This window comes from Pteronotus mesoamericanus, unplaced genomic scaffold (genome assembly GCF_021234165.1).
Source record: "Pteronotus mesoamericanus isolate MK-2021 breed Mesoamerican mustached bat unplaced genomic scaffold, CSHL_Meso_final scaffold_118, whole genome shotgun sequence".
In the NCBI taxonomy this organism is placed as follows: domain Eukaryota; kingdom Metazoa; phylum Chordata; class Mammalia; order Chiroptera; family Mormoopidae; genus Pteronotus; species Pteronotus mesoamericanus.
In genome coordinates, this window is record NW_026555301.1 from 2,955,355 (window position 1) to 2,969,459 (window position 14,105).

At 45.1% G+C, this 14,105-nt stretch overlaps 1 protein-coding gene across 3 annotated transcripts in view; it reads left to right on the forward strand.

The window, feature by feature from the left end:
• RPN1 (ribophorin I) overlaps positions 1–14,105 on the forward strand; it is a 107,776-nt gene that overhangs the window by 27,528 nt on the left and 66,143 nt on the right. For 2 of the 3 annotated variants that reach the window (XM_054587482.1, XM_054587483.1), the window contains exons 7-9: positions 946–1,084; positions 1,336–1,455; positions 5,559–5,804. In XM_054587482.1, the coding sequence (XP_054443457.1) occupies positions 946–1,084; positions 1,336–1,455; positions 5,559–5,804 (505 nt within the window). Of the gene's footprint in view, positions 1–945; positions 1,085–1,335; positions 1,456–5,558; positions 5,805–7,057; positions 7,475–14,105 lie in introns of those variants that run through there. The other variant, XM_054587481.1, reaches the window with a different exon arrangement.

The following is a 14,105-nucleotide window of genomic DNA, read 5'->3' on the forward strand; positions in this document are numbered from 1 at the left end:
AATAATGGAACAGTGGCTTCATTTTATCCTGGGTTCTTTAGACGAGGTTCAGGAAGGTGGGTGGAGGGAGGGGATCTCAGATGGTATATTAGGGTTCCGTGGTTACAAGCAGTAGGAGCTGATTTTGGCCAACTTAGGCAGAAAGGAATGAATTTGGAAGGGTAAGGGATATCATTAAATGACAGCATAGGCTGAGGAAGTAGGCTTTGGAAAGCCAGAGCCAGAGCATCTTCAGGACCCCAGGTGGCTGAAGGTGATGGACACTCACAGGGCTCCTGCCCTTGGCATGAGTGACAGGCACCCTTTTGTAAGCTTTGTGTCATTTTGCTCTTGATTCACATTAAAGGGAAACATCTACCTGGCCTCTCTTCAGTTATTTGTTTACTCTGATCATCAGAAGGAGAGGAACCTTGATTGTTCTTCCTATGGAGGACATTCAGTGGGGAATGGTTAATTCCTCCAAGTAAAACTGGAGTACTATTGACTAGGAAAAGGTAGAGTCTGTGAAGACAAAAGCAGGACATGTCCACTATACCCTAGAACAAATTTTCAATCATATGAGAAGACAGAACATTTGGAGTAACTTTTCAGGGACCTCTTCAAGTCCCTGAGAGGCTCTTGTTGGGTAGAATATGCACAAAGTTCTGTGAACTGTGTGACTCCAGGGGGTAGGCCAGTACTGGTGAGCCCTTATGCTTTCAGGATACAGGGAGACAGATAGTTGTTGCCTCAGCAGAAGAGTGGTCTCATACTTAGGTCTTTCCGGCAATGGGTCAGCTGTCTCAGGTGGCTGGGTGTTCCCTGGTGCTGGAAAGAGAGCAGAGTGGAGCTTGAATTTAATGACCCTGAAAGGTCCCCTGAAACTTAGAATTTTCCAACCCTAAATAAATCTATTTGGTCATTGCAATTTGTCTGAGGTTGTATTTTATTCCCATGTGCTTCCAGGAACATTCAAGTTGACAGTCCTTATGAAATCAGCCGTGCCCCAGATGACCTGCACTATACCTACCTGGACACATTTGGCCGCCCTGTGATTGTTGCCTACAAAAAAAATCTGGTAGAACAGCACATTCAGGACATTGTGGTACGTGGCTCCACTATTCTGCCTCCTATACCTCCCTTCCCAGACAATGGGGACCCATTCTGGAGACCAGGACTTACCCATCTTTCCCTCCTTCGGCTGGGGGGCTTAAACACAGCATCCAGTATGATTTGGGCTGGGCAGGTGGGGTGGGGCAGCCCGGACAATTGTTGGCTTGGTGAAACTCTTTTGGCCCCCAGGTTTCTGAGTACCTGTGGATCTGTCAAAGCCCATCTCCTTGGTTCTCCTCCCAGGTGCACTACACGTTCAACAAAGTGCTCATGCTGCAGGAGCCCCTGCTGGTAGTGGCTGCTTTCTACATCTTGTTCTTCACGGTCATCATCTATGTCAGGCTGGACTTTTCTATCACAAAGGTATGCTTGTGGCTTTCTTCTTTTCTTGTCATGTAGTCATTTTGCATCCTCAATAATGTGTTTCACTAGCTTTACTGAGCGTTGGTCATCACAACAAGGCCAAGGCAGAATGCCGTTGCCCAGAAGACTCTCTCCTGCAGCTTCTGCTAATTCTTATGTAAAGATATCTTGTTGCTGTATCTATAGAGCATGGAGCATGCACAGGTTGCTAATGGTGGTGAGTACTCTGGGAACAGGGCAGTAGGCATAGTGTGTGTTTTTGGTGGTGGGGCCTGCAGTCCTGAAAAGGCTACCCTGAGAAGGCGACAGGCAGAAAAGGTAGAGAAGGGCACTTAGCTAGAAGGGAACAGTTTGTGGGACAGCAGGGAGGGCTTCCCACGGGGACCTGTGGGTAGCAGTAGTGTGCATGTGAGCAAAGATGTTCATCTAGCCAGTTCCATAGACCAACGAAGCTGCCCAAGGGTCAAGATGGTACACCTGGGGCAGCTGCTAGCAAACCTTGTCATGCAGAAGGGGCTGAGTCTGAGTTTTATTATGAAATAACCCTATGTTTTAAGCTATAAAGTTTGCTTTTCTTTTACTGATTTTTTAATAAAAATGCCATATTTATAGAAACTTTGCAAAAAAGATAAACATAACTCTTGTATGATCATCACCTAGACATGCCAGTTAACGCTCAGCCTGTCTGTGTACATCATTTTTCCTGAACGATATGAGGAGTTTGCAGATATTTGTGCTCCTTTACCCTTGAATACTTAAGCATGTATGCAGCCTGAGAATAAGAACATTCTCTTACATAACCATGAGCAGTGATCAGATTCAGGAAATGTGATGTTACATTTCTGTTTGTGCCAGTAATAACTTTTATAGTAATTTTCATACTTCAGAATCCAATTGAGAATCATGTAGTTTATTTAGTTATTACAGTTCCTTAGTCTCCTTTAATCTGGAGCAGTTCCTTAGCCTTTGTCTTTAATGACCTTGACATATTTGAAGTTTAGAGGCAGTTTTTGTAGACTGTCCCTTAGTTTATGTTTATCTTATGTTTTTCCCTGATTAAATTCAGATTATGCATTTTTGGCAAGAACACTATAAAGTGATGCTCCATCTGCTTACAGTCTGCCTGGTTTCTTCTCTGTAAAGTTATTGTTTTTCTCTTTACAATTAATAATTTCTTTGAGACTATATAAACATGTTCATATACATTCATGTATTTGTTGTAGCATTTATTATTCTTGTCTGAATATGTTTTTTAGTATAGTGGTTGAAAAACTGATACCTTTTATATTATTAGTTGGTATTCTCTAAAAAAAGGCTTTTCTTATTGGTTGATTGGTTATTTTTTTGGATTCAAGTGTTCTTACTGTGTTCCATGGATTATTGTTCTCTGGTACTATTTATTTATTTGTCCTCACCCAAGGGCATATTTTTTTCATTGCTTTCAGATAGAGAGGAAGGGGGAGAGAGAAACTCGATGCGAGAGAGAAGCATCAATTGGTTGCCTCCTGAATACACTTGGACCAAGGGCCATATGTGCCCGGACTGGGGATCAGACCCGCAGCCTAGATATGTGCCCTGATCGGGAATTGAACCCACAACTTTTCAGTTACAGGATGACGCTCCAATCAACTGAGCCACATCAGCCAGGGCCACTGATACTATTTATTTTAATGCTCTAATTGTCTCAGATTTGACTGTCCTTTTAACATCTCCATTTTTGGGGTAGGGGGACACCTCTGTATTGTTGGCACAGTAACATGTTTCAGACAAATCTTTATCCAAGGAGCCCTGCTTCCTTTCACTGCAGAATGGTACCTTGAGACCATGGTCTGTGAGCTAGGTGTGATCATTGCCTTTGGACTATAAACTGCTTCTCGGCCTTTTCAACAGACAGATCTAGGAGATGAGTATATGTGTTATTTAAAATATGAATTAATATTGATGTCTTTAATTCCAGTCTAACACCACAGGGTTATTACCTGTCTTCCTTTATGCCATTTTTCCTCTTTCCTGACTCCCTACAACGTCAATATACTTATTTATTGAATTCTATAAACACACAAAATAGTTTTAGAACTGGTACACTCAATACCAGTCCAAACAGCAAATCTACCAATCAGAGTCTAAGATTTGTTTGCAGTTTTTTGTTTTTAGACTGAGAATATATTGTCAAAGCACTATGTTCCCAATGTATTTGGTTTAGTTTATCCTGGGATAATCATTTGAAATATAGCTAAGTTCATTTATTTCTGTTTGAATTTTTTCTGGTTTTCCCTCCATCATTGTGAATACTTAATTTTGATTACGAATTTGTAAAACATTGTAAAGTTCTAAATTTACAACTTAAATGATACTGATTCCTCCACTCTTTCCTAACCTGCCTTGTAGGTAACCAGTTTCATCAGTCATGGGATGTCCTCTCTGATATGTTTATTTTGCAAAAATAAGCAGATACTTTATTTTTTTAAGTATTTTTTAAAAAATCCTCACCTGAGGATATGTTTATTGATTTTATTAATTTATTTATTTTTAAAGGTTTTATTTATTTTTAGACAGAGGGGAAGGGAAGGAGAGAGAGGGGGACAGAAACATCAGTGTGTGGTTACTTCTCACACACCCTCCACTGGGGACCTGGCCAGCACCCTTGGCATGTGCCCTGTGGGAATTGAACAGGTGACCCTTTGGTTCTCAGGCCACCATTCAATCCACTGAGCCACAACAGCCAGGGCTGTTTATTGATTTTAGAGAGAGGAAGAGAGGAGAGAGAGAGTGAGAGAGAGAGAGAGAGAAACACCAGTGTGAGAGAGAAGCACCTATTGGTTGCCTCCCGTATGTGCCTCAGCCAGGAAATTGAATCCTCAACCTTTTGGTGTACAGGATGATGGTCCACTGACTGACTCACCTGGCCAGGGCAGCAGATACGTTAATTTTTATTTTCTTATGTAAGAGGTAACAACAATATATATTCTTTGTACTTTTCCTCTAAAAAATACATATTTTTTTATTGACTTTTGGGGGTAGGGGGAAGAGAGATGCATTCATAGATTGCCTCTTGTATGCGTCCTGACTGGGGATTGAACCTGCAATCTTGGCCTAGTGGGATGATGCTTCAACCAACTGAGCTACCTGGCCAGGGCTGTACTTTTCCTTTTTCACTTAACAAATGTATCCTGAAAATCACCCATATCAGTTCTTAGAGATTGTCCTTATTACTTTTTTTTTAAATTGCTGTAGAGTACTTCATTGTATGGATTAGTCATTGTTTATTCAACCAGTTTCCTATGTATATATCTATTTTAAAACTTGGATAACTTATTGAGAAAAAAATTAATTGTGGGCCAAATCAATCATTTGCACACTAGATTCAGCCTTTGAGCTGCCAAGTGAGGACTTTTGTAGTAGACAACTAGTGAGAGGTGATTTGGGAAAGTCTGTAGGGCCTCATCTAATGGACCTTGAATGGTAGGATAAGGAGTTTGGGTTTCTCCTTTAGGCCCTGGGAAACCCTTGAAGTTTATAAGGAGAGAGACATAATGAACATCCTGAAAGCCTTCTCTGACCTGAGCTGAGATTTCTCTTTCCTGAGCACCCTGTGCCTTTTGTGGTGCACTCTGGCATTAGTACCCTTTTCTGCATCTGTCTGCCTACCCTGCTGGACTTTAAAGTGAACATATGTTTCATCCCCATGTCCCAGTCTTGCCCGTTGCTGAACCAGTCCAGATTCAGTGTTAGTATGGGTTTGATTCTCTGACTTTCCGAGAAGGTGGGTTTAAAAAAAAAAAAAAAATTAAAAAAAAAATTAATTAATTTAGAGCAAGGGGATGGGAAGAAGAAAGAGGGAGAGAAACATCAATGTGAGAAACATTGATCCATTGCCTCTTGTATGCACTCTGACTGGAAACCTGCAAGCTAGGCATGTGCCCTGACCAAGAATCAAACCTGATGACCTTTCGCTTGGCAAGATGAGGTCCAACCATCTGAGCCATACCAGTCACAGCAGAAGATGGCTTTTGTTTGTAAAGCAGGTGATGGATGATCTTTGGCAGGTGAAAATTGGAGTTGGCTCAGGCCTGGTTTCATTACACACAGTATCTCTCCTGCAGGATCCAGCTGCGGAAGCCAGGATGAAGGTTGCCTGCATCACAGAGCAGGTCTTGACCTTGGTCAATAAGAGAATAGGTCTCTACCGTCACTTTGATGAGACTGTCAATAGGTATAAGCAGTCCCGGGATGTGTCCACCCTCAACAGTGGCAAGAAGAGCCTGGAGACAGAACACAAGGCCTTGACCAGTGAAATAGCACTGCTGCAGACCAGGCTGAAGACAGAGGGCTCTGACCTGTGTGACAAAGTAAGTGTCTGCCAACACTGAGTCGCTTGGCTTCTTACCTTCCATAACCCAATTTTGGGGGTTGTACCCAGCTGTCTAGAGCATCGTATAGCTACTCTGTCTGGATCAGAAAGCAGGTAGCTCTTACTCACTTCTGGCTTGTGGGGTGATATCTTACCCAGTTGTAGACTTGTGGCATGGTGTCAACCTTTGCAGTGGAACAAAAAGCTTTGGGGTCTCGGCTAGCTTCTATAGCACTATCTGTCCACATGGTCAGTATTGAGAGCAGCTGCTTCCTCTCCTGGAGGCCAAACTGAACAAGGTAAGAAGAACCTAAACTTAGAAGAATGGATTTGAATCCAGGCTATGATTGAGACTTTGTAAACCTAGGTAGTCTGTCTCACTTCTCTAAATCAGTTGCTGCGCATGGAAACTGGGGATGCTATTAGTACTTACCTCATAGGGATTGTGAGTGTGAAATGAGTTTAGTACATGTAAAGTGCTGAGAATCCTGCCTGGGACATGCTGCTTGAGTTCTTGTGACCTGTAAATGAAAATGGAGATGTCCCCTCCCCCCGGAGGTGTCCCTCAGAGTTCTTGACCTCTCTCTCTATGTGCCATGTCCCAGCACTTCCTCTCTTTACCCTGTGCTGTTTTCTTCATAGCCTCTACCATTTTCTGAAACTGTTTATTCATGTGCTTAAGTAGATATAATGTGTCAGCATCATGAGGGGCAGATACCTTATCTGTCTTTAGTGCTGTTTTCCAGAACCTAGACTTATGCCTAGCACTATGGCTCACTAAATATTTGTTGAATGTTGAGTGAATATGACTATAAAAGTTTGCAGTCTGACACTGAGTCATTGATAACATGGAAGTCAGTCCTGTGGGCACACCCCTGCCATTGGTATTTTGCCTATATGAATTCTTGCACCCAATTTGGCAAGCTGAAGGGATGAGAATGAAGGTTCCTTGAGAACTTACCTACTGTGTGCCTGGCACCATGTTAGGTCATTTCACATATTTTCACATTAAGTCCTTAACAGTATTCTTCTACAGCTAAGGCCCAGGGATGTTGTTCACAAGGGTCAGAACTTGAAGGAACAGGGTTTGTAGGAGATGAAGCTAGTATTTGAAGCCAAGCCTGTCTTCCTTCACAGCCAGCCCCACTGGCCTGGGAGTTCTGGAATCTGTAGGCATGGGAGGTGGCGGATCCTGCTGAATAACAGTGAGGGGACAGTTCTCAAGTCCTGCCCTGCTTTTTCCTTGGCCAGGTAAGCGAAATGCAGAAACTGGATGCACAGGTCAAGGAGCTGGTACTAAAGTCAGCAGTGGAAGCTGAGCGGCTGGTGGCTGGCAAGCTCAAAAAAGACACGTACATCGAGAACGAGAAGCTCATCTTAGGAAAGCGACAGGAGCTGGTCACCAAAATCGACCACATCCTGGATGCTCTGTAGCCCCTGCCTGCTGTCTCCATGATTGGCCCAGGGTGCTACACTTACAGATGGCAGGTGTGTTTGTGTGTGTTTTGTTCGGGTGGTCAACATTGAGGCCAGTGAATGCTGGCATCTGTATTTTTCAAAAGGCCTTCAAGGAAGAGAAGCCAGGCCCTGCCTCAGACAACACAAGAAGTTTAGTTTTTGTCCCTAAACTGTTTGTTTAACCAAAAAAAAAAAAAAAAAAACCTTATATTCCATTACAAATAAAATATCTTTGTGTTTTGAACAAAGAAATTTTCAATATTTGATTGGTTTTCTTTTGTTCTGAAGCCTAGCTCCTTGTTTTATGCCCTTCTAATTCCTGATGTTTGGGTATTTGGCAAGTGTGTGCATATTTCTTCTTTCTAATATGCTTATTAATTTGAAAGAGAGAAATGTTGATTGGTTGCCTCCCATACACGCCCCAACCTGGGATCAAACCCCCAACCTAGATATGTGCCCTGACCAGATATCCAACACCCAACATTTTGCTGTATGGGACAGTGCCCCAGCCAACTGAGCCACACCAGCCAGGGCAGTGTGTACATGTTTCTTAAAGCATGTGTGACCAAAAGAAAGTAAAGCAGGACTGTGAAACATCTGTTTTATTCTGTGAAAATGTCTTGTAATTTATTTCTTAACTTTGAGTACAGTCCTTTTATTAGATACTTTTTTTTTTTAAATTAATTTATTTACTTTTTAAATACATTTGTCTCTGCCTTCCCCCCACCTCTTTCCCTTGCCCCCTCCCACCTTCCCTCCCTCAGCTCTTCCCCTTTGGTTTTGTCCATGATATTAGATACTTTTTATTCATTAAATAATGGACTTGCTCCTTAGAGTAAGTGTGATACAAGTATTGGTTATGTATGACAACGCTGAGGCCACAAAGGTAAAGTGGCTTTCATAAGGTTGCAGAACGGAGTGATGGAGTGAGTTCTCTGTTTTTGCATTTTTTGATTATGTATTTTTCATCACATGCTCTACAAGGTACTGAGGAAACTATGATGAGCAAAGCAGAGATGGCTCTTTTGGAGGACAGATGGTCAACTGATCAAGCACAAATTCATGATCACAAACTGACAAAACTTTGTGAGGAAAAGGGACACAGGGTCCTCTGATGGTATATACTGGATAGCACTGGACTTAGCCTGCAAGGGAACTGGGGAATGGTTCACTGAAGGAAGTGACTTTTGAGCTGAGCTCTGTAGGAGTTACATAGATGGCAGGGAGTGGTGGGGCTGAGAGTATTCCAGGTAGAGAGCATAGCATGTGCGGAGGCCCTGAGATAGGCTGTGGCTTGACATGAAAGGGATCTGGAGAGTAAGGTGAACAGTGTACCACATAGGGCTGCAAATGAAAAGTCCAGTATAAGATGGGGCTTTATAAGTCTGTCAAGGTTTTTGGCTTTATCCTAAAATGAAGGGAAGACATGTGTGAGACATGCTTAGATTTGTATTTTGGCTGAGAACTGCTGAAGGCTGTAAGGGTGTGGAAGAAAACCTGAGAGCCTCTTGTAATCCAGGCAAAAGATGATGGCTTGGGCAAGGGTGGTGATGAATGATGTCAACATGGATGGAGTTGACAGACTTAGGTTGGGAAATTAACAATGGTAAATGAGTGCCATATTTTCTCCTGCTCTTTCTTCTCTGGGGTATACACTTCATCTTCACCTAGTTAATTCCTGCTCATCCTTCAGGTAACAGTTTAAGGTTTCTGTCTCAGGGAAGCCTTCCAGTACCTCATAATCAATCAAATGCTATTGTGCCCTCTTGTTCTAGCTGTACCTCTCCACATCATACTGCACAGTTAGAATGTGGTTATTGGTCTGGCTCTGATAGTGCAGGGGTTTTGTCTGGTATGCTTACTCTTACTTTATCAGCTAAATGTTCAGATCAGTGTTATACATAATAGGTGGCTTCCTAAATGAATGAGTAGCTTAAATATTGGTAGGGTAGGTTGAGGGATGATTGCGCCATGCATTTAATATGGGAAGATCTGTAAGACCAGATTTGAGGAAGAGAACGATAAATTCTGTTTCAGACATGGTAAAGTGGGAGTGCTTGAGACATCCAAGTGGGAATGTCTGCGGGCAGTTGTATATTCAGGCCTATAGCCAGAGGAGAGGCCTGGCATGGAAATGATGAATGTAGGGGTTGTTCAACATGAAGATGCTATGAGAATGTAGTGATGGAGTTTGTGGTGGAGAAAGGTACTTAGGAAGGGTGCTGAGTAAGAAGAGAACCAGGGCTGAACATTAGGACTGTAAAAGTGGCCACTTGGAACACGCCACTGCACACAAGATGAGAAGTGGCCAGTGAGATAAGAGAAGGACCAGGACTATGTGTTGCCATGGAAGCCAAGTGGAAAGATGTTTCCAAAAAGGAGCAATCAGTGAGTGCTATTGAGAGTTGTGCAAAAGGAAGAATGGGAGATGCCTGTTGGTTTTAGGAGCGGGTCATTTTTTTTTAACTCATATTTTGGTGCCTTTGTAAAACTGTTGGTGGAGTGGTGGGAATGGGGATTGGACTGAGGTGAGGCTTTTTTTGAATAGTGGTGGCATTTCACAGACAGGTTGTGAAAGGGATGAATTTGGGGTAGCTGTGGGAGGATGTGCAGCTGAAAGTTTTAAGATGGGAGAGATTCAGGTGTGTCAAATGCTATTGGGAAGGATTCCATGGCTGAACATAGAGGAGACAAAATGTGGACAATGTGAAGTATTTGATGCAGTGGTATATGGAGTCCAAAGGACAGTGGAAGGACTGGGACTTGGGTAGGAGGAAGACACTTGTCTTCAGCAGTGGGATTCTGCAGTCAGAGGGCCTCCATGGAAACCTGAATCCTACCACCCACATTATGGACTCATGTCCAAAAGCTTTGCCTTTTGGGCATCCATTCCTTTATTTGTAAAACGAAGCAGTATTATATTAGCTGCTTGGTAGGATGGCTCTAAGGATCACATGATGTAATAAGTGGGAAATGGCATATTATAACTGCTTATTAAAGTATTAGCTATTGTTTCCATTTTGTCTCATTTCTCTCTTTCCATTCCTCCAGTCTTAGTGTTGTTTCTGCCCTGAGTCTGGGTCCTTGTAGTGTCCTGTCCTCAAGGGCTGGAAACTGGAGACTGCACTGGGCTGGTGTTCACATAGTGATCTTACGGGCCTGGTCCCACTCACCCCTGGTCTCTGGAACCCCTAGGTGGGCCCCCTGCTCCCCTAAAATTGCCCAACTGACTTGCCCAGCAGCCTTGCAACCCCACCTCTGCTTCTCTAAGGAAGCCCAGGTACAGCTATTTGCTTTAGGACTGGGACCCTGGTTGTCCTGGGCAGGTACCACCTTGGCCCATTTGGCCAATTACTTCACCAGCCTGGAAAAGAAAGAAAAGTTGGCAAGGGTTCATGCCAGCAGGCCTCTCACAGGCCTGGGCAGGGAACTGGGCTTGTGTCCTTGTGTCTCTGAAACCTGTGGTCACATCACTGGGGTGGCCAGAAAGTAAGGCTGAGCACAGCTCATGAGCAAGGCTGCACCCACATTAAAGGCAGGGCAGCCTGGTCATTCCCCAGAGCCAATGCTCTGGCTGTGGTGCCACTTAGGGGCATAGGCCTGGGAACTGCTGCCCCCATCTGGACTAGATAGAACTGGGTTTGGGGTCAGCATGGGAGTTAGGTCGCAGTGTAGATGTTGAGTGATTGGGACTTGGGCTTCCAGATTCCCTGTGCTGGGCCAGATAGAAACCATGACTTACTCAGTGTCCTGGGCCGGGGGCTATGGGTGATACATCCTGCTCTCAGACTCCCCTCCTCCTTAGCTCTGGGCATAGCATCTTAGGACATGGGCAACCCTGAGCTTCCCTGGTCCTCTATTTCCCTGTGGCAAACATGGCCTCACTTTCTTCCTTGTAAATAGTAGGGTGAAGGGTGAAATATGGCCCTGTTATGAATCTTTACCAAGGCCTGCCCCCCTAGACAAGATGAGGTGCCCCAGACACCTGACACCTCTCATTTGGTCTCAGACCCAGCCTACTCTATCTGTGGCCCTCAAGGTGGGTGCATGGAGAGGAGTGCTGCTCCCCCTGGGCTTGCAGGACAATGTTCAGACCCCCAAGCAAGTCTCATTTCTCCAGCATTGGCCAAGATGCCCAACTCCAGTGGCCTGACCCCAGCATCCATCATGGCCTTAGCTTTCAACTGCCCCTACAGCCATAGGTGGTCATGTAGCAGACCCCTGGCCTTCAGCAGCTGCCCGCAACCCGGCTCCTGGCTTAGAAGGGGGAAAACACAGCTGAAGAAGGAGGGCTGGGTGTCACTTTTCCTCCTCCATTTGTCTTGGGGGCTGACATGGGAGAAAACCCCAGAGGGCCAAATGCACCCTCACAGTTTCACCACAAGTATCCTGACTGGGCATCTGGTACTGAGCTGATAGTGCAGGCCCCGGCCGCAGCCCCGCCGGAAACCGCGCTCCCAGCGGTTGGGGGCCGCAGGCCCAGACAGGAAACGCCCCCAGACGTACCCCAGGGCCCATGGCCTTGGCACAGGCCTGCTGCCTTTGACCAGGCCTGGCGCCATTTTGAAGCTGGGCTGGACTCTGGGACTCGCTCGAGATCTGGGGACTGGTTTGTCACCTGCCTGCACAGGTTTGGGAAATGGCAGGAAGGGAAGACAGAACTTCCAGACTGGGCTAGCCAGAAACCAGAGTGGAGTATAGCCTCTACCCTACCATTGTCAAGCCCTCCATGGTGCCCCCGACCAAGCCGTTTAAACTGTCAGCTTCGATCTGGTAGTTGGCTCCATATTTACCATAACAAACCCAGAACTAAATGCAAGGAACACAGAAGTGAACAAAATGGTACTGGGCATCAGGAAAAGCAGACAGAGTAGGGCACATAATTAGGAATAATAGTAGTGTCTTGCCTGTGGGTGATGATGGAGAGGGAGGCGCCTAGGTTCTGGTTCCCTTTTTTGCGTTTCATCCAGCAGATGGAATATAGACAGATCAATTTTAGGATGAGAAATACAGTAGCTCAATCAAATGTTGGTGGGGGAGAGTAAGGAGATCATAGAGAAAGGTTGCAGATCTCGGTGAGAAGGGGTCAACTGAGAGAAAGTACAGGGATGTGATTGAGGGCAGTAGGGAGATTTCAAGGGAGGTCTCTGAGTAATTGGCCCTGCCTCCCACTAGTACCTCAAGGAAACTGGTAGAGAACTATACAAGCTTTGCCTCCAGGGTGGTCTTCCCTGTTCCTCTGGGAGGCCCCTACCTTATGCTGTTTGGCAGTGCTCTCTGAAGTGCAGTGGACTGCTTGCCTCACTAGACTGGGAACTCACTCTCAGCAGAGTTAAGGCGGAAGCACAATGCCTGTGATTCATTTAACAAATATCTTTACTATGTTTGTATCAGGCACTGTGACTACAGGCACCAGGGGTATAGTAAATGGGACAAAGTCTTGTGTGACTTTTAAAAAGTCAAGAAACTAGAAAATAAATATTTCAGGTAATGATGAATGCTATTAATGAAATAGGGTGATATGATCAATTGATTTAGTTTGAAGAGTTGAGACATCCCTGGGAGGAGACAGCTGGAAGATGGAAAGGACAGCATAGTAGAGTCTTGACTAAAGGTGAGTGAATGCTGCTCTTTCCCTCCTGCTCTCTTCCCTGCCATGTCCCATCCAGACTGCTGGCTTCAGGTCAGGTTTCATGGTACACCTTCTCTCCAGGACTGGGCCCTGGCACTTGCTGTCTTTCCCAGTCCCTTTTTTCATTGCGCTCCGCCACCGGTATATCAAGGCATGGTCATACCCAGGCCAGGCTTCTGATGAGGTATGTGACCCACTTAAGACTCAGGGCTTGTTTCCATACCCTGAGTCTCACACTGCTTGTCTGGAGATTGAGACATACAATATGAGGCCTGAAAGAACTCAATAACCGGATGCAAATCAAGTCTTCCAACAGTGCTGGCTCAAGAAATGGAGTCTCTTTCCTTACCAGATACTAGAATGATTAGCATAACCCTTGTGTTAGAAGAGCGTAGCTGTTTACAGAATGCCTTTGTAAGTGTCTGTTACTCACATTTCAGTTGGCAGATGGCAATCTCAGTACTTTGGGTTCCGGTCCAGCTCTGCAGCCAGCTCCTGGGCAATCTTGGGCAAGCTGCTTCCCTCTCCAGGCCTAAAGTCTTCCTACACAATGACAGATGTCTAAGGGTCCTTCTGATATTGACACTTTGGATTGCTGGGGCCAGTCATGTCAGGAAAAGTCCTAGGATCAGCCTCAGTTGATGAGGAAGGAGGCACAGGGTTTCTTCTGTTTGTCTTACCAAATCCTGGCTTTCCCCCATTGCTAGGTGGGGCTCTCAACGGGGAGATCTGAGCCTGGTCTCTGCAAGGCAGGACCCATCTTGGTTTCTTGTTGCCCTGTCAGTGAGGGCTGGGGACACTGTGATGTGGAGCAAATCCTCCCTGTCCCTGCATGATTTGCACTAGCAGATGTGAATGGTCTGTCTATTTCATGTGTACCCTCATGGAGGGCAGCAAAGGCATACAGCCACAGGTGGGTAGCCATTCCAGTTTTGGGGTGTACTTCCCCTGCCCACACCCATGGTTCTCACCGAGGCTCACAGACACACATGCATGGATGGACACATGGAGGTATGTGCACACCTGTTGCTGTGCTGACTCACATATGCCCGACATTCATTGAGTGCCCACCCATGCGCTGGATGTTGCCCTTGGCACTTCGAAGGCAAAGGATTGGGCAAACTTCTTACCCTCATGGATCACGGAAGTCCACAGACACACTGTCATAATAACAGCCTACACTCAGAGCACTTAACATGATGTGTGTGA